The 21,207-nt window shown below is 38.7% G+C and overlaps 1 protein-coding gene across 2 annotated transcripts in view; it reads left to right on the top strand.

Annotated features, from left to right (window-relative positions):
* ZSWIM6 (zinc finger SWIM-type containing 6) overlaps nucleotides 1-12,201 on the top strand; it is a 195,156-nt gene extending 182,955 nt beyond the window's left edge. For both annotated transcript variants that reach the window (XM_047086923.1, XM_047086932.1), the window contains exons 10-14: nucleotides 3,223-3,358; nucleotides 6,747-6,904; nucleotides 7,537-7,700; nucleotides 9,424-9,505; nucleotides 11,316-12,201. In XM_047086923.1, coding sequence (XP_046942879.1) covers nucleotides 3,223-3,358; nucleotides 6,747-6,904; nucleotides 7,537-7,700; nucleotides 9,424-9,505; nucleotides 11,316-12,178 — 1,403 coding nt within the window. In that variant the 3' untranslated portion in view covers nucleotides 12,179-12,201. The remainder of the gene's footprint in view (nucleotides 1-3,222; nucleotides 3,359-6,746; nucleotides 6,905-7,536; nucleotides 7,701-9,423; nucleotides 9,506-11,315) is intronic.
* Nucleotides 12,202-21,207: the final 9,006 nt, after the last annotated feature.

The raw sequence follows: 21,207 nt of genomic DNA on the forward strand, positions 1-21,207 counted from the left end.
TCTTCTTTTTATAAGGTCAAGAGCTGAATGGCCTAAGAAATTTTGGCTGGCATTATTTTTAAAAAGTTTTTTTTGTTTGTTTTGTTTTTTTTCTGGAAAAGAGTAAGTGTAATTTGTATACTAGCCTAATCTTTTATGCAAATTTCGGTGATGCCTACTGGGTAAAGTTGCTTCTATATCTTAAGTACATGGGTATTATTATTGTGGGATTGTCTGTGATTGATAGATGAGTAAAGTGTGGTGTTCTCATCATGTATTTAGAACTGTTGCATACAGGGAAAGGATTTAGAGAAAATAATATGTTACTGCCTTTTATTTGTCTAAAGCTAAAGATCTCTTTGAAAGAAAAACCTTTATCAAATATATTTTACAGTATCATACATTTGTGTGTTTTATAAGTGTATTTTAAAGGGAAAATGTTCTTAATAACAAGAGTAATTTTGGTAAAATTCTTGATAGTAATTTTTTGAAGCACTCTCCTTAACTTTTTTTTTCTTCTAAAGATTAAAAAAAGCCTATCTTGGCAAATTTCAGGTGATCTTCATTCTTTTATTACTGTTTTGTTTTAGTTCCCTCCTGTTTAATTCCTTTTGATACAAGCAGTACCGTTAGCCACAAACTTTTATGTTGTCATTGGCTCTTAGTAACTGAGTTTTGATTTCCATTATACTGAAGGACAGGAAGAGAATGTGTGCTTTTTATAGAGTTGATAGTGTCTTATACCCGTTTATCATTTGCCTTTTTAAATGTCTCCATGTTCATTACTCATGAATATTTTAAAACTTTTTCTTAGCTTTTGATTAGCGCATCCCTCCCTGTTAAACATTTTTTTTTAAGAACTGTGCCTGCTAAGGAATGCTGTTGATTCATCACAGCTTCCTTTACTTTCCTGATCCTGCTAGGACTGTAAAGAATGGGTAGTGCAGGACGGGAAGCAGTCTAAGGGGAAGCCAAGGGACCATTTCTGTAAACTCCTGAAAATAAGCACTCCATGACTGAGTTGACTGCACTGGGGCATCAATTCTTCTTACAGTTACTTTGTAAATTTCAGGAGCATAGTAGTTAGCAGACACTAACTATTCTGAAATAAAAGATGCTAACTTTTTCTGAAAAAGAAACAGTAGTAACCCTGTATTGTTGCTGCGTGTTGATCGCTTTTGACCACAATGCAATATTGGCACATTGGGCCAATTGACGTAATGGTAAAGCACTTCTGGGAGTTCAGGGATTACACTGATTATTCATCTACAAATAATTCTGAATAACCGGCTGAATGTTTTTCTTGTTGGGAGATATCATAACAAGAAGTGTTGATTATGCATCCTGGCCTGTTTTGCATAGCACAAAAAGGTAACTTGATGATTTAAGGGAAACATTGAAAGGAAATGGAGGAGAAATGAAGAAAATAGATAGTCTACAAGTTTGCTATAACTAGGCCTTAAGTAGAGTTAGTGTCTTAGTCTTCCCAGGCTGCCATAGCAAAATACTGCAGAGTGGGTGGCTTAAGCAATAGAAATTTCACACAATTCTGGAGGCTGGGAAGTCCAGGGCCAAAGTGCTCGATAATTAAATTTCTGGTGAGCCCTCTCTTCCTGTCTTGTATATGTCTGTCTTCTTGTGCTCTCACAAGCAGAAGGGTAGAAAGAGAAAGAGAACTCTTTGATATCTGTTCTTATAAGGACACTAATCCTATTGGATCAGGGCCATACCCTATGAACCCATTTAACCTTCATTACCTCTGTAAAGGCCTTATGTCCAAGTATAGTTCACCTTGGGAGTTGGGGCTTCTGCATATGAATTGGGGTGGGGAATATAAACTTTCAGTCCATAATAATAATTTAAATAGTTTGGCCTCATTATTTAAACTAAAGGCAGAACTATAATGCTATATCAACTTTTGCAGAATATTTTTAAATGTCTTAAACGTAAAAGAAAGGTCATGGATTTGGTAAAATTAGAACTCTAGGGTGGATTTTAGTTTGCCTAGGTAAAAAAACAAATTTTTATGAGAATACGATTTTCAAAGTCCTTAAATAATGAACAGTTCAAAAATACTAACCAAAAAATACAGAAATGTTAAAATAATCTCCATTAAAATTATCTGTAATGTATCATGCTCCTACTCAGTGCCCAATTCCAACTCTTCACACCATTTCTTCTGAACTGACATTTCTTGCATTCTAAACTCTTCGCCAGACTGATTTTTCTCATGGAAAACAAATGTATTATGTCCTTTGAGCAGTAGTGTCATGGTTCATAATTCTAGAAATCATTAAACAAATGTTACCCAAAGGTGACATGGAAACTAATTTATTAAACACTTTACAGTAACTAAACCTCAAAGTACCTAAGTGGAAAGTAGTTGAACTAACCACTGTGGTTTCCTTTCAAAATTTATTTTAAAATTTGGTATTGCCTTTCTTCGGGCAGCGTTCAGAGAGCTCACAAGGGAAGTTAGTTCTGTCACCATGCCTGTCATAACCTACTAAGAAATGAGTTTTGACAGCTTAAATGTAATTTTACTTTTGAAATTGGTCTTTTGGAGCCCTCAAAGTAGTAGATTTCCAGTTACTTTAATTTTTTTTTTTCTTTTGCCTGTGGTGAGTATCAAATGGATTACTAACTATTCTTTTATTATTAATCACTTTCCGAGAATTAATACCTATTTCTGCTTATTAGAAGCAACTGTGTTTAAAGTCTTTGCATTGGGATTTGTGGTTTAAGAGTCCTCCCTTGAGGCGAAGCACTCTTTTCTGGAAACCTGACTTGTCCGTGCCCACAAGACTGATGGGGTCCGGGGGCAGGTTCCACAGTTAAGCTGCACAGTCGTCTGTGCGTTTGCAAATCTGGATGCTCAGATGTCACACAGTGAGAAAGGATGTCTCTTGAATTCAGTGAGATTTTATGCTTCAGAGGGTTTCTTTCTCTGAAGCAGTTATAATATGAAAAAGCTCTGCCCCTTAGTTCTGTGATTCTCATTTTCGCTATGGTACAGTTAGTTGGGGACTGTTCCTGAAGTGATTGGATACTGGATACTACACCCTGTGGAATCATTTTTGACTAAGAATTGTATTTCTTTCTACTATGTCACTTTGGTTACATTCTTAACTAGAATAGCTTGTATATGTCATAACGTTACATAAAAATTTTTAAAAATATACTTTACAAGAAGTCTTAGTTCCTTTTTTAGGAATGTAAAATGTGTATGCTCTCTTCCCACAGCCGGACCATATAGTGGTTTAGGCGAAATAATCCATCGGGAGAGCGTTCCAATGCACACATTTGCCAAGTATCTCTTCACCTCTCTCCTACCTCATGATGCTGAATTGGCATACAAAATTGCACTGAGAGCAATGCGGTACGTATTCACAGCCCAATCGGGCAGAGGCAATCCAAATTTCCCACTGGGAAAAAAATGGCTGTTAACTGACTTCTCATTCATTCATATCTCTTGTAGGCAGCAGCAAAGCTAAAGAAACTATTTATGCTTCTTGGATTGTTGTAGTGGTGGTTTGTTTGTTGGCTTGTTTGGCTTTTTATTTTACAGTAAAGGAAGAATTGTCTCCTAGACTGCTATCATACTTGTGCTCATGGTGGCTTTTTCTTAACTTTTCTTGAAGCTAGAATTTGGGAATTAAACAATTTTAGGCCAAGTTTAATCACAAGGGAGCAACAGTTGAAACCTTCCTAATTAGTTAATTGTTTTGAAAATATTAGATTTTGAAACAGTGGTAAATAATAAGTTTACTTGACTGAATGTAATACCTGAGGGAGCCCTTCACACCTGCTGCATCAATAGTGCAGGAAGGCCATAGTATCGCTGAAACCCCTTTGTGCTCACCTGGAGCTTAAGGGAGGATGAGGCCTGGTGACTAGGGTTGAAGGCAGCACTATTAGGCATTTTCCAGGACCTGCTCTCCTCAGTCTGACTGCTTCCGTCTCCTCCCCAGCCCTCCCTTTCATGAATGATAATTAGATTATGTTGTTCTCTGCCACTGACCTTCCTATTTTCACTTTCCTTTTTATTTATTCTTAAAAATTTTTTTAGAGAGAGTGCACAAGAGGGGTAACAGGGGTGGAGGGGCAAAGGGAGAGAGAGAGAATCCCAAGCAGACTTCACACTCAGCACGGAGCCCAGCCCAGGGCTGGATTCCACGACCCTGGAATCATGAACCGAGCCAAAATCAAGAGTCGGATGCTCGACTGGCTGAGTCGCTCAGGTGCCCCTTCACTTTACTTTTTAAAGTCTGTTCATCAAATATTTTTTACCATGAATTTGTCTAGGTGAATATTTTTTAATGAATTCAAGATTATATTTTTTAATCTTAACTGTTGCCTATTAAACGTTAAGGACCTGAAAGGCATATCTCCTTTTCTTAAAATATGAGATTTTTCCTTTTTTAAATAATTAAAACATTCCTGTCTTAAAGTGCAGATTAGACTTAGTTATAGTCACCAAAGAAAGACAGACCATGTACACACACGCCTAAGAGTTTGAGGTGCTGGGGAGTAGTTTGGTCCCGTAGAATCTTTTCATCAAAGTTTCTGTGTCCGGAAACATTGTAGTGGATTCGAAAGAAATTCTTGCCTGTGTGAGGGCAGGTTACATCTTTCAGGAGGCCTCTTTTTTTATGCAGTGAGTGTGCGTGTGTGTGTGTGTGTGTGTGTGTGTGTGTGTACCTACCTGTGTGCCCATGTGTATTGAGTCTGACGTCTTTTAACTTGGTATTCTTTCCTTGGCGCCATGAAATCTGTTTAACCTGTCAGAGAAACCTTGTTGAGTTCTCTCTTATCTAATTTTTAAAATGTCCCCAGATCAATTAATAACTAACATAAGCAGAAATCCCCCCACCAAATTACTTTATACCCCTTGGTCTATTTTAGGGCACAGTTTTGTAAGTTTTTATTCCCATTTTTGGAAGCTGAAATAGAAGTTGTCAGACGAAGACAGATGCTTAGCTCTATGCTTCCATAAATCTTAAGAATTTTGCTCCTGTTTGAAAGGGAAGAATGCTAATGTTATATGATTGCTAGGACCACTGTAAAGTTGAGGGGTAAAATAAAAGGTTTCTCTGTGATTCTAGCTTATGGGAAGGTATCTGTCAGGTAGAAAGGCTTGCTTTGTAACACTCAGAAACTCACTGATGTTTGTCCTTGGTTGCTGCCAAGGCAGTTTGTTTATGGGGGATATTAGTAGGGCCCTGGGGGATTGTTTTCCAACCTTTTCTTCTACTTGCCACTAGTCCTGCTAAAAGACTGCTGTGGAAGGGAGGTAGTGTGACCTACTAGAGCCTCTCAAGGCAGCCAGGGCAACAGGAAAGAAAAGAGACCTGTAGCTTACTTGCTTCTTCGTCCTTGTGGAAGTGAGAGAAGGGTGGGAGAGCGGGAAAAGGGTGTTTTTAGCACTCATTTTCTCATCCTTTTAGCATATTGACCGGTTTCCTCTACAGCAACTCTGGAAAGATCTGCCTGTGAACACAGGGGCATTCTAGGTTTTTTGGAAAGTTAAATAGCAACTCCACCAAAATTCTTCTTACTTAATAGCTTACCTTGCCACTCTTTAATGCTCACATCTCTTTGTCCCTAGATAAAAGGAAATGAAAGTGAGGCATTTGGCTTAGCAGAGCAGTAACTGCTCTTGGGTGAGGCCCCAAGGCCAGCCTCACACCCTTTGGTCTTCAGCTCTTATTCCATAGTCCCTAACACTGGTATACCTGAATTAAGGTCAGCGTTTTGATTATTGTAAAGGAATAATTGCAGTTGTAGCTACTCTGCTTATCTCTTTGGTACTTCTATCTGGAAGAGATTGCTAAGCACGTGCTTTGTTTTCCAATAATTGTTCTTTATTTGTCAACATATTCTCAGTCAAACATTGATTGAAATTAGAGATCTCACTGAATTTATGCAAGACTGTCAAAGGACAAATACTTGGATCATTTGCATTCATCATCTCTGATAGGATTGATAGAACATATTCTAACTACAAATTCCTGAAGTAATAAGGAACTAATTCTGCAGGAAGCATGAGTTTATTTTTTGTCTAACTTCCTCTCTTATGTTGTGTTTTAATGAGTTAGCTTATCCATTTCAGCTATCCACTGACCCCTGACCGTTGCAAGCTCAGTCTTTTTTAAAGATTTTTTTTTTTCAACGTTTATTTATTTTTGGGACAGAGAGAGACAGAGCATGAACGGGGGAGGGGCAGAGAGAGAGAGGGAGACACAGAATCGGAAACAGGCTCCAGGCTCTGAGCCATCAGCCCAGAGCCTGATGCGGGGCTCGAACTCACGGACCGCGAGATCGTGACCTGGCTGAAGTCGGACGCTTAACCGACTGCGCCACCCAGGCGCCCCGCAAGCTCAGTCTTAAATGTTCACCTGACTATCAGTTTCTGTTGATTCTTATTTTTTTAATGAGTGATAAGATTCAAAAATTTTAAAGTAGGTAAGCATCGAGCCTTGTGTTTCAGATCTCTTCATTGCTATATATCTTAATTTCCTTGAATAATTGCAATTTTTTGAATGATGCTAAGGAAAAGAAATCTCTTAAGTTTGGGTAATGAGCAATTAACAAGGTGACTTTGGCATCCAGATAGCAGAGTGTAGCTGTACCAGCTCTTCTTGCACCAAGGACCTGAGCAGTTTCTCCCAGCATCTACCCATTCATCTGCTTTCTGACCAGACCCTGTGGCCAAGGTGATGGACCAGGAATAACTGGGAGCCAACTGCCTTGTCTTCTCATTACAGGTTACTAGTATTGGAATCTACTGCTCCAACTGGAGACCTCACCCGCCCACACCATATTGCGTCAGTTGTTCCCAACCGCTATCCTCGTTGGTTCACTCTAAGCCACATAGAATCCCAGCAGTGTGAGCTGGCATCCACCATGCTAACTGCAGCCAAAGGTATTGGATTGTCCTGAGACTTCATGATTAAATAGTTTGCCTTTTTTATTTAAATGGTATGTTTTCCATCCAGTTCTCAGTAGTGGTGCTAATGTCTGGTTGTAAGGACATTAGCTTATAAGGTAAAACAAGTGCTACTCACTTGAACCTGACGTTTTCCTCTTTTAATTGCATCATTAAACTCGGTGCTGACAGAGTTTAGGTTTAGTGTCATGCCATGTAAATGTAGGTTTAGTGTCATGCCATGTAAATGTGGTTCAGTTTCAGAAGCAGATTAAAGTGTTAGGTGACATATTTTTTTTTCTCCCTGAAATATTCACCAAAAATATGTAAGTAGGAACTAAGGAGGGTTTTTTACTATCTCATGTTCATTCTGGTTAATTTTGTGCCTTTGTTACCGAGGATGTGTCTCCGTGTATCTTTGTGAAGCGGAGATTCATAGGCATGTAACTCTGGAACACTTAGTTGTAGTGACATCTGTGCCATATGTGAACATTTCAGGTAAATTAACGCGCTTTATGTTTTGTTTTGTTTCCTTTTATCCCTCCCTCTTGTGTGTGTGTATATGTATGTGGTTGTATGATTTGTTTGTTTTGTTTTGCTTTGGTTTGGTTTTCCCATGTTCGTTGCAGGCGACGTTCGGAGGCTGGAAACAGTATTAGAATCCATCCAGAAAAACATTCACTCCTCATCCCACATCTTCAAGCTTGCCCAAGATGCATTTAAAATAGCAACTCTCATGGACAGTTTGCCAGACATCACTCTTTTGAAAGTGTCTCTGGAGCTGGGCCTGCAGGTACATGACTGGTGGTCTTTCCTGGGGCACCACGAACTGCTAAATAAAGGCATCATCTTAGGGTTGTTTCTGTTTGGAAATTTTAGTGCAGGCAAATGACTCTTCAATGCACAAAATGGTTAGACTTTAGAAGAGCACTGTATTTCAGAGCTATGCTCATTGCCAGCTGAACCACACTGCTGCCTGAGGTGCAGGGACTGTACTTTTAGAAACCCTGTATGTGTCCTTCAATAACAAAGGTCATTTTCTGAATTACGGCCTTAACACCGCTGTTTGTCCTTTAATGAATAGAGGAGATTGTTGCTAGTAAGAGACTTAAATAGAACTATCGTGTATAATAAAGAATCAGTTGTGGGGTTAAATTTTTAGAGGAAGTATGAATTTTTATTGATGTTTGCATTTTCATTATAGATGGGCAGTTCTAGCTCCTTTTTATAACCTTGAGAAAATTAGGTAAAGGAGGAATGATTGGGCCAGGGTCCAGTTCCAGTATTCCGGCAAGCTTTCTTAGTCATACAAATGGATGTTTGCTTCCTTATAGTTTCTAAAAAAAATTCCTATATAAACCAGGAACTGAAAAGTTTAAACTTTGATCTGTCTCAGGAAATCTCTCCATTAAAATATATACCATATATACCATTAAAAGCATTGAAAGAAATTATTACATAATTACCTTAAGTATGGGGAATAGAATGTCCTGATCAGATGATTAATGTAGATTTTTAGTTACGGAGTCTCCTCATGATGGTTAATAAAGTTTAAAGACTTAGATTACAGGAAAATGTACTCACCCTATATAGTAGTGTCCAAGTAGAGGGTAGAGAGGATTGCTGCTATACAATGACATTTTAGAAGTTTCTTTTTAAAAATAAATTTATGCTCTGTGGCTTATTTTTGTTATCATTTGCCTCTTTAAGGGATGATGCAGAAAGTACCATTAACACAAGCTTTCTGGTTATTTGGAATTCTGGCAGTTTTTTTTGGATAAATCTGGCAGATCACTTAGAACTTAACCCCTGCCTTATTCTTTCTAGGACCCAAGAAGAAATCCCACAATGCCTTTCTAAGGCTTTAGGCATGTCATTCCCCAGATGTTCTAAATCTTAAAGGGTGGGGGAAGTAGGAAGAGGTGGATCAACTTATTTTAGGATCTTATTAGAAAGTAAAAAACAAAATCAGATGACTAATGATGCCAAAAATGATTTCTTTCCGTAGACCTAGGCATATCTTCTTGATCACCAGAAAAAAGAACACCCAGATTTTGAAGGAGTAACTAAAATGATTATTTTAAAATACCTGTTTGTCCACTGAGAGGTCCTAGTCAGAATTAGTTCATGAAGAGCCTCAGAAATCTAGAATCAGAGAATATGTTAAAGCTGGGGAGGAGGTGAGGGCATGGACTGTGCTTAATCCTGCAGTCCAGCGCTCTGGTTTTGCAGATGAGAAAAGTGATAATTGAGCAACTGGCCCAGGATGCCACATCTGGTCAGTCGGCCGATTTGGAGTAGAATGTGGGCCCCCTGCTTCCTAGGCAAGGTCAAGGCCAGCTAGGGAAGCCATGGTCGAATCTAAATTGATGTGCAGAACTTTGCTCTAAATATGGCTCTCCATCCTCCTGGTCATAGGGAATACTCCTAGTAGTTTATACCTTGGGATGAATTATTTCCTTTTTCCATTGACTTAGGGTCATCTTCTGAAATATTTTGTTATCCTGTGTTTATAGGTTATGCGAATGACGCTGTCCACCTTAAATTGGCGACGGCGGGAGATGGTGAGGTGGCTGGTGACGTGTGCTACTGAAGTGGGTAGGTAAACTCTGGAGAAGGAGAAACTTTCCCCAGTGCCTCCTGGTTGGATTTAACTCATCATTTATAAATACAAGAATGTTTTCCCTCTTTTACCTGGATTTCTCGAAGGCTCCTTGTTCCTTCTAGCAACCCACAGGGTCTTCCTTTCCTCCAACCCCTGCCTCCAGCCTTTAGTTGTACTGTTCCTCCTCTCAACTATCACATTTGTGAGGCTTCATACTCCTGTTTAAAATTGAATAAGTCACTGAGTAAATACTTTTTGTTCGTTTCTGTCATTCTTAAGGTGCTTTTAGTAACTTTTTGTGATAATCAGGCCTATGGTTGTTTCTTTAAGTTTTAATTTGTATTTATTTTGAGCGAGCTAAAGAGTGAGCAGGGGAAGGGCAGAGAGAGAGAGAGAGAGAGAGAGAGAGAGAGAGAGAGAGAGAGAGAGAATCCCAAGCAGGTTCCATGCTGCCAGCACAGCCCGATGTGGGGCTGGAATTCATGAACTGTGAGATCATTATCAGGTTTATAGTTTTATATTAAAGAGTTGCAGAGTGAATCCTTGGTAGGTTGGAAACCACATTTGAAACTAACTTGAGACTGTGGGTTAGTGGTTAGATCCATTTTAATTAAAATAATATAGAGTTATCTAGGTATGCTGAGATTTTTCTTTATCATCTGAGGGCATATGTCATCATATCCAACAGATAAATGACAGTGTGGGTTAGGTGAGCTTTCGGGTATGTGAAACCTATAAGAAGATCCTCCTGGTTGCCCATAATCTGCAATTTGTGAGACCATCAACCAACTGTTTCCCCTCTGTTGCGGTAAATCAGTACTAAAGAAAATTAGATTTCCAGTAGGAATGTCAACAAACAAAATGGTGGCTGCTTTAAATGAGTGTTGGTTAAATTGTTTTCCTGTTTGCATCAGAAAAGGGTATATACCCCTCTTGCTGAGAGGACACTGCCACCTGAGTTTTTAGATATTGTAAAATCATACTTCTTGGTTTTTTCTTTTATTAATCTTAATGGTTTGTTACTTTGGAAAAAAGGAAATTGGTCTCAGTATAAAAATTGTATCATTAGATTGTTGAGGTGATGCTTTAGTGCAGCATTACAAAAGTAATACCGGTTGGAGAACTGCTAATACAACTTCCGTACTCCTGCACCAAGGCATATACCTAATTCTCTTTTGAGTTTTAGTACCTTGTCTTCAGATCACTCGCAGTTAAGATTTTCTTATGGCTCAGCCACATTGGGTCTCTGCCCTTAAAACGGTTATGTTATAAAGATCTTGTCAGACATTCCAACATCTGAGTCACCTGTAGGTCTGCTTCTGTTGACTTTTTTCTCTTGATGACGGATCATATTTTTCTGCTTCTTTGTGTGTCTTAATCATTTTGTATTGTGTGTACTTTAAACTATATACAAACACACACCCTCCATAAAAACTTTCTCTTTTGGTGAGAGTGGTCATTTTTTTCTGACTCAGATTCTGTGGTGGACAGGAGGCCCCAGTGAACCAGAACTCATTAGAAATAAGCCATTTTCTGAAATGTCAAGCAGTGCAGTGCACATACCAGCTACCGAGGAAGTTTATTATGGGAAATTCATGTTTCTTTTAGGTATTTCACTGAATAATAATCTGTCATAACCTTATTCTAAAAGGTTGCGCCCAGGCACATTACCTTCAGGATTTCGTGGCCTAGCTCACGTCCTGTGATGGTTAGCCATGTAAACGTTGATTGTTAGGTGGAAATAAGGCAAGACCTCTGTGCAGCCTCCTCGTCAGTAATAGGGCTTCTCTGTGTTCCTTGAAGGTGTCTATGCCCTGGACAGCATCATGCAGAGCTGGTTTACGCTCTTTACTCCCACTGAGGCCACAAGTATAGTTGCAACCACCGTGATGTCCAACAGCACCATCGTTCGCCTCCATCTGGACTGCCACCAGCAGGAAAAGCTGGCCAGCAGTGCCCGGACACTTGCATTGCAGTGTGCCATGAAGGACCCTCAGAACTGTGCCCTCTCCGCGCTGACCCTGTGCGAAAAGGATCACATAGCTTTTGAGACGGCGTACCAAATTGTTCTAGACGCTGCTACGACCGGCATGAGCTACACCCAGCTCTTTACGATAGCACGGTACATGGAACACCGCGGGTACCCCATGAGGGCCTACAAGCTGGCCACCCTGGCCATGACCCATCTCAACCTGAGCTACAATCAGGATACACACCCTGCCATTAATGACGTTTTGTGGGCCTGTGCGCTCAGCCACTCCCTTGGTAAAAATGAGCTTGCAGCTATAATACCTCTGGTGGTCAAGAGTGTCAAGTGTGCAACGGTACTGTCAGACATTTTGCGCAGATGCACTCTGACCACTCCTGGCATGGTGGGACTTCACGGAAGGAGGAACTCTGGTAAGCTCATGTCACTGGACAAAGCCCCCTTGAGGCAGCTCTTGGATGCCACAATTGGGGCCTACATCAACACAACACACTCAAGACTCACGCACATCAGTCCTCGGCACTATAGTGAGTTTATAGAGTTCCTCAGCAAGGCCCGAGAGACCTTCTTAATGGCGCACGATGGACACATTCAGTTTACACAGTTTATCGACAACCTGAAACAAATCTACAAAGGCAAAAAGAAACTGATGATGTTGGTTCGGGAGAGGTTTGGTTGATAGAACTTGTATGAATGGGGGTGGGGGGTGGGAAGGGAGGGATGGTTTGTTTTTACTTGAGCCTGCCTTTGTACCCTTTTTAACTTAAAGAACAGAGCCACACCGGTATTATATGTGTATAGTTATATTGCGTTTGCAGACTAAATTGTCATGTTGTGAAAGTTTGTGTGTTTTTTAATTTTTTTCCCTTTTTCTTACTTTTTTTTTCCCTTTCCTTTTATTTTATTATAATTTTTAATTTTTTTCTTTTGGTTTTGTATGAGAGAGAGGTTAAAAAGGTTTGGTTTACACTGAGTATATGTTGTCAAGTGGCGAAAGTCCACATAGCTCTCCTGTTTTCTGTATACGTTCACAGCCTCAAAAAAAAAAAAAATAATTGAAATGGCTTTAAAAACCAAACAGAACACCTCCATCCTGTGATAAGTACCTCGAATGGATTCAGCTTTACTCCTTTGTAACTCATCTTTACATTTTCAGCATATTTAAACAAACCAACAAAATGAAATACTAATAGTTAAAAGGCTGACCCACGTGGCTTTGCAGTGCTGTTCGTCCGGAAGCATGGCACACGATGCTTGTGCATGTGGAAACTTAGCGACTGTCAACATACATTCTCAGGGATTTATCAAAAAAAAAATTAAAAAAAGAATGAGAGCATTTATTGTACTGTATATATATTATAGTATATGTCTGAATATTGAAAATATAACATGAACTAATTTATAAAAAATATTCTATGTAATGCAAAATACTTGAAGCTGCAGTAGCTTGGTTTTAAACAAAAACAAAAAAACTGAGAGAAAACCTATCAGAAGGACTAAAAGAGTGCGCCTTGCTTCAGGGTTGGCTCAGGCGGTGAACTTCATGCTGGGCATCTATGCAGAGCCACCTTTTGGATTGCATGGTTGGACTGCGATCTATTGGGAGAAATGATATATGTATATATATTTATACAGTTTATGTATACATATATATATGTATACACACAGACACCAGACACAAACACACCACCACCAACAACCACTACACCACACATGCTTGTAACAGGCACTAGAATAAAGAGGGACAACAAAATACACAGCCAGAGCAGCAAGCCTTAGCATTAAGAATATACAGTATGCCGGAACTGGGGTTCGTGCCTCCTAGCCTAGGAAACTTAAAAGAAATATCCTTTTGACACGAAACGCAAAATGTTTTCCAAAACCATTGACATATGATACAACGCCTTTGCAGTGAGCTAATAATAAGCTAACCTTTGTGCACAAATAACATTATATATATTATATATCTATTCTGCATAGGTATTTTGACTTTGTGCAGGACAGAAAGTTGTGTAGGTATGACTGTTCTACTTTTCAGTTTTCTTTCTTTTTTTTTTTTTAAATATATTTTATTTTCTCTAGAATTACTCAAAACAAAAGCAGCCTTCTATCTTGCCTTGTCTTAATGCTTTAAAATAACCAAACTGGAGATCTAACTACCAAACTGTTCATTATATTATTAAATACCAACTTTGGTTACAGTATAGTGTCTTTACTTTAGCTGATGGTTCTGTAACCTTGTGCTTTTTAAAGCAATTTTTATGTTTTGGTGCAAAAGTTGTCCAGTGTCTCCTGTTCCCTTCATTAGAGAACATGCTAGAGGTATGTTTGTAGGTATTTTTGTTTAGAAGAACTATTTCATGCGCTCCATTTTATTTATTATAATAGGTAAAAAGAAAAAAAAAAGGTTGTACTTCATCACCCATGTAAACATGCTCATGAAGTTGAAAGTAATTAAGATTTGATACACTGATATCAATTTATTTATGTAACTAAATCACTGTTTTATAAACTTGTTAATGATCAACAATTTTTGTTTTGATTAAAATTAGTTTTTTGAAAGTTGATTCTGCCTCCTTTATGGTATATCTCGTATTACGCTTGAATTTGGTGATTATAGACCAGGATATTACCACATCTCCAAGTGTTTAATACTATGTTCATTCATCCAGTAAATATTTCTGTACTATTTTCTGGGCCCTGGAGATACGGTGGTGAACAAAATTGCACGCTGGAGCTTACTGTCTACTTAGTGGAGAAGACTGACATGAATCATATAATTACAAAGATAAAATATGAGACAGGATAGCTGATTTTTCCTCAGTCTGTACGTTTGGTCATTCTCCCTAATTAATAAACTATAATATGTTCAGGACTTGCTATATTTAATAAATGCTGAGTTTGTGAGAGGTTTTCTGTGTGTGTGGTTTAAAAGGAAATTGCATAATAGGGAGTGAATGCTGCATATGCAATATAAACATTTGTCCCACCTCATCTCCCTCAGAGATTATAGCAAAATGGTGCAGTTAGATTGTGTGTGTGTGTGTGTGTGTGTGTGTGTGTGTGTGTGTGTGTGTGTGTCGTAAAACCACATCACAAATATACCATGTTAATCATTTTTTTTAAAGTGTACATTTTGGTAGTGTTAGTATATTGACGTTGTTGTGCATTATCTCTAGACCTTCCTCATCTTACAGACTAAATTTTATACCCATTAAACAATTTTGTATCCATTAAACAATAGCAGCCCTTTTTCTCCCTTCCCCCAGACCCTGTATAACCACCATTCTACTTTCTGTGAACTTGATTACTTTAGAAACCTCATGTAAGTGCAATTATACAGTATTTGTTCTTTGTGTTTTGCTTATTTCACTTATTTCTGTAGTATAACATACTCCAGATCCATCCATGTGGTAACATGTGACGGGATTTTCTTCCTTTTTAAAAACTATTTATTATTGAATTATAGTTGGCATATAATGTTATATTAGTTTCAGGTGTACAACATAGCATTTCAACAATTCTATACATACTCAGTGATAAATGTAGTTATCATCTGTCAACACACAATTTTGTTATAACATTAGTGACTATATTCCCTGTGTTGTACTTTTATCTCTGTGACTTATTTTATAACTGGAAGTTAGTAGCTCTTAATCCCCTTCACCTATTTTGCCCCCACCCCCACTGTTTGTTCTCTGTATTTATGAGTTTGTTTTGATTTTAAATTCCACATATAAGTGGGGTGCCTGAATGGTTCAGTCAGTTGAGCGTCTGACTCTCCATTTCAGCTTGAGTCATGGTCCCGGGGTCGTGGATTTGAGCCCCATGTGAGGCTCCGTGCTGAGCGTGGAGCCTGCTTAGGATTCTCCCCTTCTCTCTCTCTCTCTCTCTCTCTCTCTCTCTCTCTCTCTCTCTCTCTGCCCCTCTCCCTCTCTTTCTAAAATTAAATTTTAAAAAATTAAAAAAAATAAATTACACATATAAGTGCAATCATGTGGTAATTGTCTCTCTGATTTATTTCGCTTAGCGTAATACCCTCTAGATTCATCCATGTTTTCGTAAATGGCAAGATCTCATTCGTTTTTATGGTTGAGTAATATTCCTTTGCATATATGTACCACATCTTCTTTATCCATTCATCCATCAGTGAACAGTTGGATTGCTTTCATATCTTGGCTACTCTGAGTAATGTTACAATAAACATAGCGATGCTTGTATCTTTTCGAATTAGTGTTTTCGTTTTCTTTGGGTAAATACTCAGTAGTAGAATTACGGGATCGTACATGATTTATATTTTTAAAGAGTTTTATATATATATACGTATATATATATACATATATATATACGTATATATATATATATATATATATATATATATATTCAATGTTTATTTATTTTTGAGAGAGAGAGTGCCAGCGGGAGAAGGGGCAGAGAGAGAGGGAGGCACAGAAACTGAAGCAAGCTCTAGGCTCCGAGCTGTCAACACTGATCCTGACATGGGGCTCAAACTCACGAACCGTGAGATCATGACTTGGGCTGAAGTGGGACACTTAACCAACTAAGCCACCCAGGTGCCCCAGGATTTGTATTTGTAATTAGTTGAGGAGCCTGTGTACTGTTTTTCACAGTATATCTTCCCACTAACAGTGCACGATGGTTCCTTTTTCTCTATATCGTCACCAGCGTTTATTTCTTGTCTTTTTGATACTAGCTGTTCTGACTGGTGTGAGGTGATCTCTCATTGTGGTTTTCATTGGCATTTCCCTCATAATTTAGTGATATTGAGCATCTTTTCATGTGTATGTTAGCCATTCTTACGTCTTTCCTGGAAGATGTCTGTTCAAGTCCTCTGTCCATTTTTTAATCAGATTGTATTTTTGGTGTTGAGTTGTGTAAATTTGGATATTATATATTTTAGAGTTATCCTTTATCATATATGTCATTTGCAGATATTCTCATTCAGTAGATTGCCTTTTTGTTTTGTTGATGGTCCCCTTTGCTGTGCAAAAGCTTTTATTTTGGTATGGTCTCAGTTGTTTATTTTTGCTTTTGTTTCCGTTGTCTGAGACCTATCCATAACCTAGACCTATGTTGCTGTGGCTGATATCTAAGAGATTACTGCCAGTGTTTTCTTTTAGGAGTTTTTATGGGTTCAGGTCTTACATTTAGGTTTTTAAATCTCTTTTGAGTTTATTTTTGTGTATGAGGTAAGAAAGTGGTCCAGTTTGATTCTTTTGGGTGGCTGTCCAATTTTCCTCAACACCATTTATTGAAAAGCCTCTCTTTACCCCATAGTATGTGCCTCTTTTGTCATAGATTAATTGACCACAGAAGTGTGAGTTAGCATTTTCCTTTTTTAAGCTGCGTGGTAGTCCATTATATGTATGTGTGACATTTTGTTTTTATCCATCAGTGTAGATTATTTGGGTTGCTTCCATCTCTTGGCTATGGTATATAGTGTTGCTATAATGTAGATATGCAAAAGCCTGTTGATACTCTGCTTTAAATTCTTGTGTCTTTATACCCAGAAGTGATATTGACAAATAGGGTTATTTTTAACAACACAATTTTTTAAATGCATATTTACTTTGAGAGAAAGATAGACAAAGTGCAAGTGGGGGAGGGGCATGGAGAGAGGGAAAAAGGGGGGGAGAGAGAGAATCCCAAGTAGGCTCCAAGCTCAGCACGGAGCCCAACGTGGGGCTCCATCTCGTGACTGCAGGTTCATGAACTGAGCTGGTATCAGGAGTTGGCCCCTTAACTGATCGAGCCACCCAGATGCCCTAACAAATACGTTTTTTAAAGCTACAGTTTTCAAAATACTTAATCCCTTGAAATATTTGTAAAGTTTCTCTTTGTTACACAGTCTTAATGGTGTATTCCAAATGTTAACAGGTTAAGTCAATAGGTGAAAGTTAAAATAAATGTGTCTCTGGTGACATTTTAAAATCCCATTAATGCCAAGTAGAAATAAAAATTAAAACTAAAATGGTATGAGGGTTGGTTCTGTTATGCAAGTTTATTCTTGTTTTTTTGAAAATTGATGTTGCCTAAAGATAAATATAAATTCACGTGGGTCTATTAAAACAGACATTTCATAATGAAGTGGACTGCTGAAAAGTTAGGAGGAGTGGCATCAGAGGAATAAAGGTGACTGGTAGTATAGAATTAGAGATCTCCCTTGATGGAAAATTCTTTTGACCACCTTTGCAGAGAGATCTTAAAATTATTCTGAGCCTTTAGATAAAAGATGGAGTTCAAGGATGTCAGGCAAATGAACTCACATTACTTTCTCATTCCCGTTTTAGCCAACGTTCTTGAACCACCATGGCTTCAACTCCTAGGTTAGGACTGTGGTCAGGTAGACAAACAGATTTGATAGGTGCATGTTTTCTTACATTCCAATGGGCCCGTGCTAGGAAATGTCCTGAGATTGTTAAAATGTGAATGAACAGGAAGAAGAATGGAGGAAGCGTTAGATAATTCAAGGGGAGAGAATTTGTTCCTAATTGGGGCTTGGACTATAGAATTCTACAATTCACTGCTCTTGATTTGTGATTTCATTTGAGAATGGAAACTAGTTTGGGGGGAAATGAATGTTTCATAACTTTCGAATATTGTCAGTTGAATAAAATTATTAAGTGGAGTCATTGTAGCTGCAATATTACAATACATTATGGTAGCAAAGGACATCTGAGCTTTTTCCAAATTGCTGAAAATGTTAAATGGTATCTGTTTCAGGAAGTAAATGGTCAGTGAGAGGACAGGAAGATGTAGGGGAAGAAAATATCATTACGTAGTCAGGTATATTTTAGTTAAAGAAACGTGATTGAAGCAAAATTTAACTGTTTTACAGCAGTAGGAGAACGGATTCAAGCTAGGTTGGGTAAAAGATTGAAATGTAAGATGTACTACAGTGGTTCCTTTAGCCAACATCTTTTGTGTGCCTACCACACGATAGCCATGGTTCTAGGCTCTAGGAAGACAAGTAATGAACAAAAAAATGCCTCTTCTCGTGGAGCACATATTCTTTTTTTTTTTTTTTTTTTTAACATTTACTCATTTTTGAGACAGAGAAAGAGCGTTAGCCGGAGAGAGGCAGAGAGAGAGGGAGACACAGAATCTGAAGCAGGCTCCAGGCTCTGAGCTGTCAGCACAGAGCCCAATGCAGGGCTCAAACCCACGAACCATGAGATCATGACCTGAGCCAAAGTCAGACGCCTAACCGGCTAAGCCACCCAGGCGCCCCATAATGGAGCATATATTCTAAGTGGGAGGAAGACCTAGATAATGTAATTAGCTAGTGATATGTGTTATAAGGAAAAGTAAGGGAAGGGGTGCTATTTTAGGTAGACTAGGCTCAGAGGTCTCCTCATATGGTGAAATATGAACAGATTTCCGAGGGAAGTGAGGGAGGAGGCTGACCATACTAGTGTCTGGCAGATGGGTGTTTCAGGCAGAAGGAACAGCAAGAGCACAGAACCTGAGGTAGAAATGTGACCATGCTCTTGCCTTATCTGAGATCAGCAAAGGAAAGGGTGTGTGACTGGAGTAGAATGGGGTGGGCAGACAGTGAGGGGCAGAGGGAGGGAGGAGATGAGGGTAAAGAGTAGGGGAGTTGGACTATCCCAAAATTATTTTTTATCATTATTCCTATGGAGGTTTGTAGGAAGATTTTTACTCCATTTGAAGGATTCAGAGTAGAGGGAGGAATCCTAGGACCTGATTGGTAAGTGAGATGAGAAACCATTCACTGGCTGCCATGTGATTAGGAGGGATACAGAGAGACAAATTGGGAGGCTCTTAGAATAATCCAGGCAAGAAATGATGGAGCCTGGACCTGGTCACATCAGTGGATATGGTGACAAGTGATTAGAGTCTATATATCTGGCAAGTTGAGCCATTTCCTGATAGTAGATGTGATAATGTGAAAAAGAGAGGCATCAAAAATGACTCCAAATTTTTAAACTTGGGCAACTGGGAGGAAGAAATTGCCAGTAACTGAAATGGAGAAGGTGCTGGGGAGCAAGTTTTTTGGAGGAGGATCAAGAGTTCAGTTTCGCACATTAAATTCGAGATGCGTCTAAGACATCCATGTGGCGCTTTCAAGGCAGAGTTAGTTCAGGAGAAAGATCAGAGAATGAATGAAGATAATTGGATCCAAAATAGAATCCTGAAAATGTTCATTTCTCTTATTTGTTATCCTGACATACACCTTTGCCAGTCCTTCATCTTCCTGACTTCCACATGGCTTCTCCTAGTGTTGAGTCCTCTGAATGCTGCTCTTTGTTCACTGAATATTGACTTTATTCTCTTAAGAGTTACCTCACAGATAGGAAACAAATTTCTGATCCTCACATCTCACAGTTCTTGGCCAGAGATGGACCATCTTTTCTTAGTTCTAATTTGGCAAATCCCAAGGAAGACCTTGTCATGGCTTGGCCCCTGACATAAGGAGGAGGGTCAGAGAGCACAGACCTGGCCAGGCAAGGACCCCTTGGGGGTGTGGGATTCCAGAGAAGAGATTTATTTTCCACTGTGCAAGCATCATTTTTGGTGTCTTCAATGCCCAGAACAATAATAACCTATTGACAGGCAGCTTTACAAATGTATAACCTTACAAATATGAATATTATGACTTACGAATATTTTGACTTTCCTACCTGTCCTGTCATTTGGCAAGAATTTTACACTTTGTTCATTGTGGAGAATCTTGAGTTGCTTAAAGATTAGGTAAGGGATGGTCCCTATTCTTTCCTACTTACATTTTTATTTTTCTTGTTTTCCCTTTCCCAACTTTTTATTCTAAAATTTTCAAAGAGAAAAGTTGGAGGAGTAGTAAAAACTATTATTTCCTAAATGTCCACACAAGCTGTAAAACTTGAAGCACGTTTTGGCCATTAATGTTAACCTTCTCATGAATCAGTGTGATGTGGTGTGAATTGCCCCTGCACAGGGAACCCAGTTTGAAAATAGGAAAGGAAGAAAACAGCTTCCTTCCTCTTCTCTTTGTCTAATTTCACTGTGTATTAACAATCAGAAAAAAACCTTCACCTCTCCTGATAAACCCTAGCTTGCTGGGTGTGGGACCTTCTAACATAGGCACGTACAAAGGGATTTTGCTTTTCCTCCATGGATGATTTGTAGATGGACTGCTGCCTTGTAAATATGTTCCTTTAAGTAATATAAAATATAAAAGTAGAGAAGTAATATAAAAGTAGAGAAGCTGAAATCTACTTCAGAGTAGTTTGAACATTGCTTCCATTTTAGAATAGAGCAATGTGCGCATTCACGGATGATGAAAGAAGGTTTGGGGCCAGTGATAGCACAACTACAGTCCTTCCCTATGGTTTCGGCCATCATCACCATAACAACAATCATAATAATGATGGCAAGCACATTTAGCATTTACCGTGGTTCAGGCACTGTTCTATGTACTTTATATTAGCTATTTAATTCCTCACAACAATCCCATGAAACATGTTTTATCATCCCCCTTTTACCAATGAAACTGAATTACAGAAAGGTTGTCCAAAGCTACACAGCTAGTTAGTGGCAGATTAAAACACAGACAACTGGCTTCAAGGTCCCACTCATGCTTCTCATGGAATTAACTGTGTTAATTGAGCATGTGATGTATTCTTGGAACTGTAGAGGGCCCACAGAAAAATGTAAGACATGGTTCTGACCCTCTAGAAGAAAATG

Source organism: Lynx rufus, unplaced genomic scaffold (genome assembly GCF_022079265.1).
Source record: "Lynx rufus isolate CCGP_SWC_20201006 ecotype Redwood Valley unplaced genomic scaffold, mLynRuf1.p SCAF_1, whole genome shotgun sequence".
NCBI classification, from domain to species: Eukaryota; Metazoa; Chordata; class Mammalia; order Carnivora; family Felidae; genus Lynx; species Lynx rufus.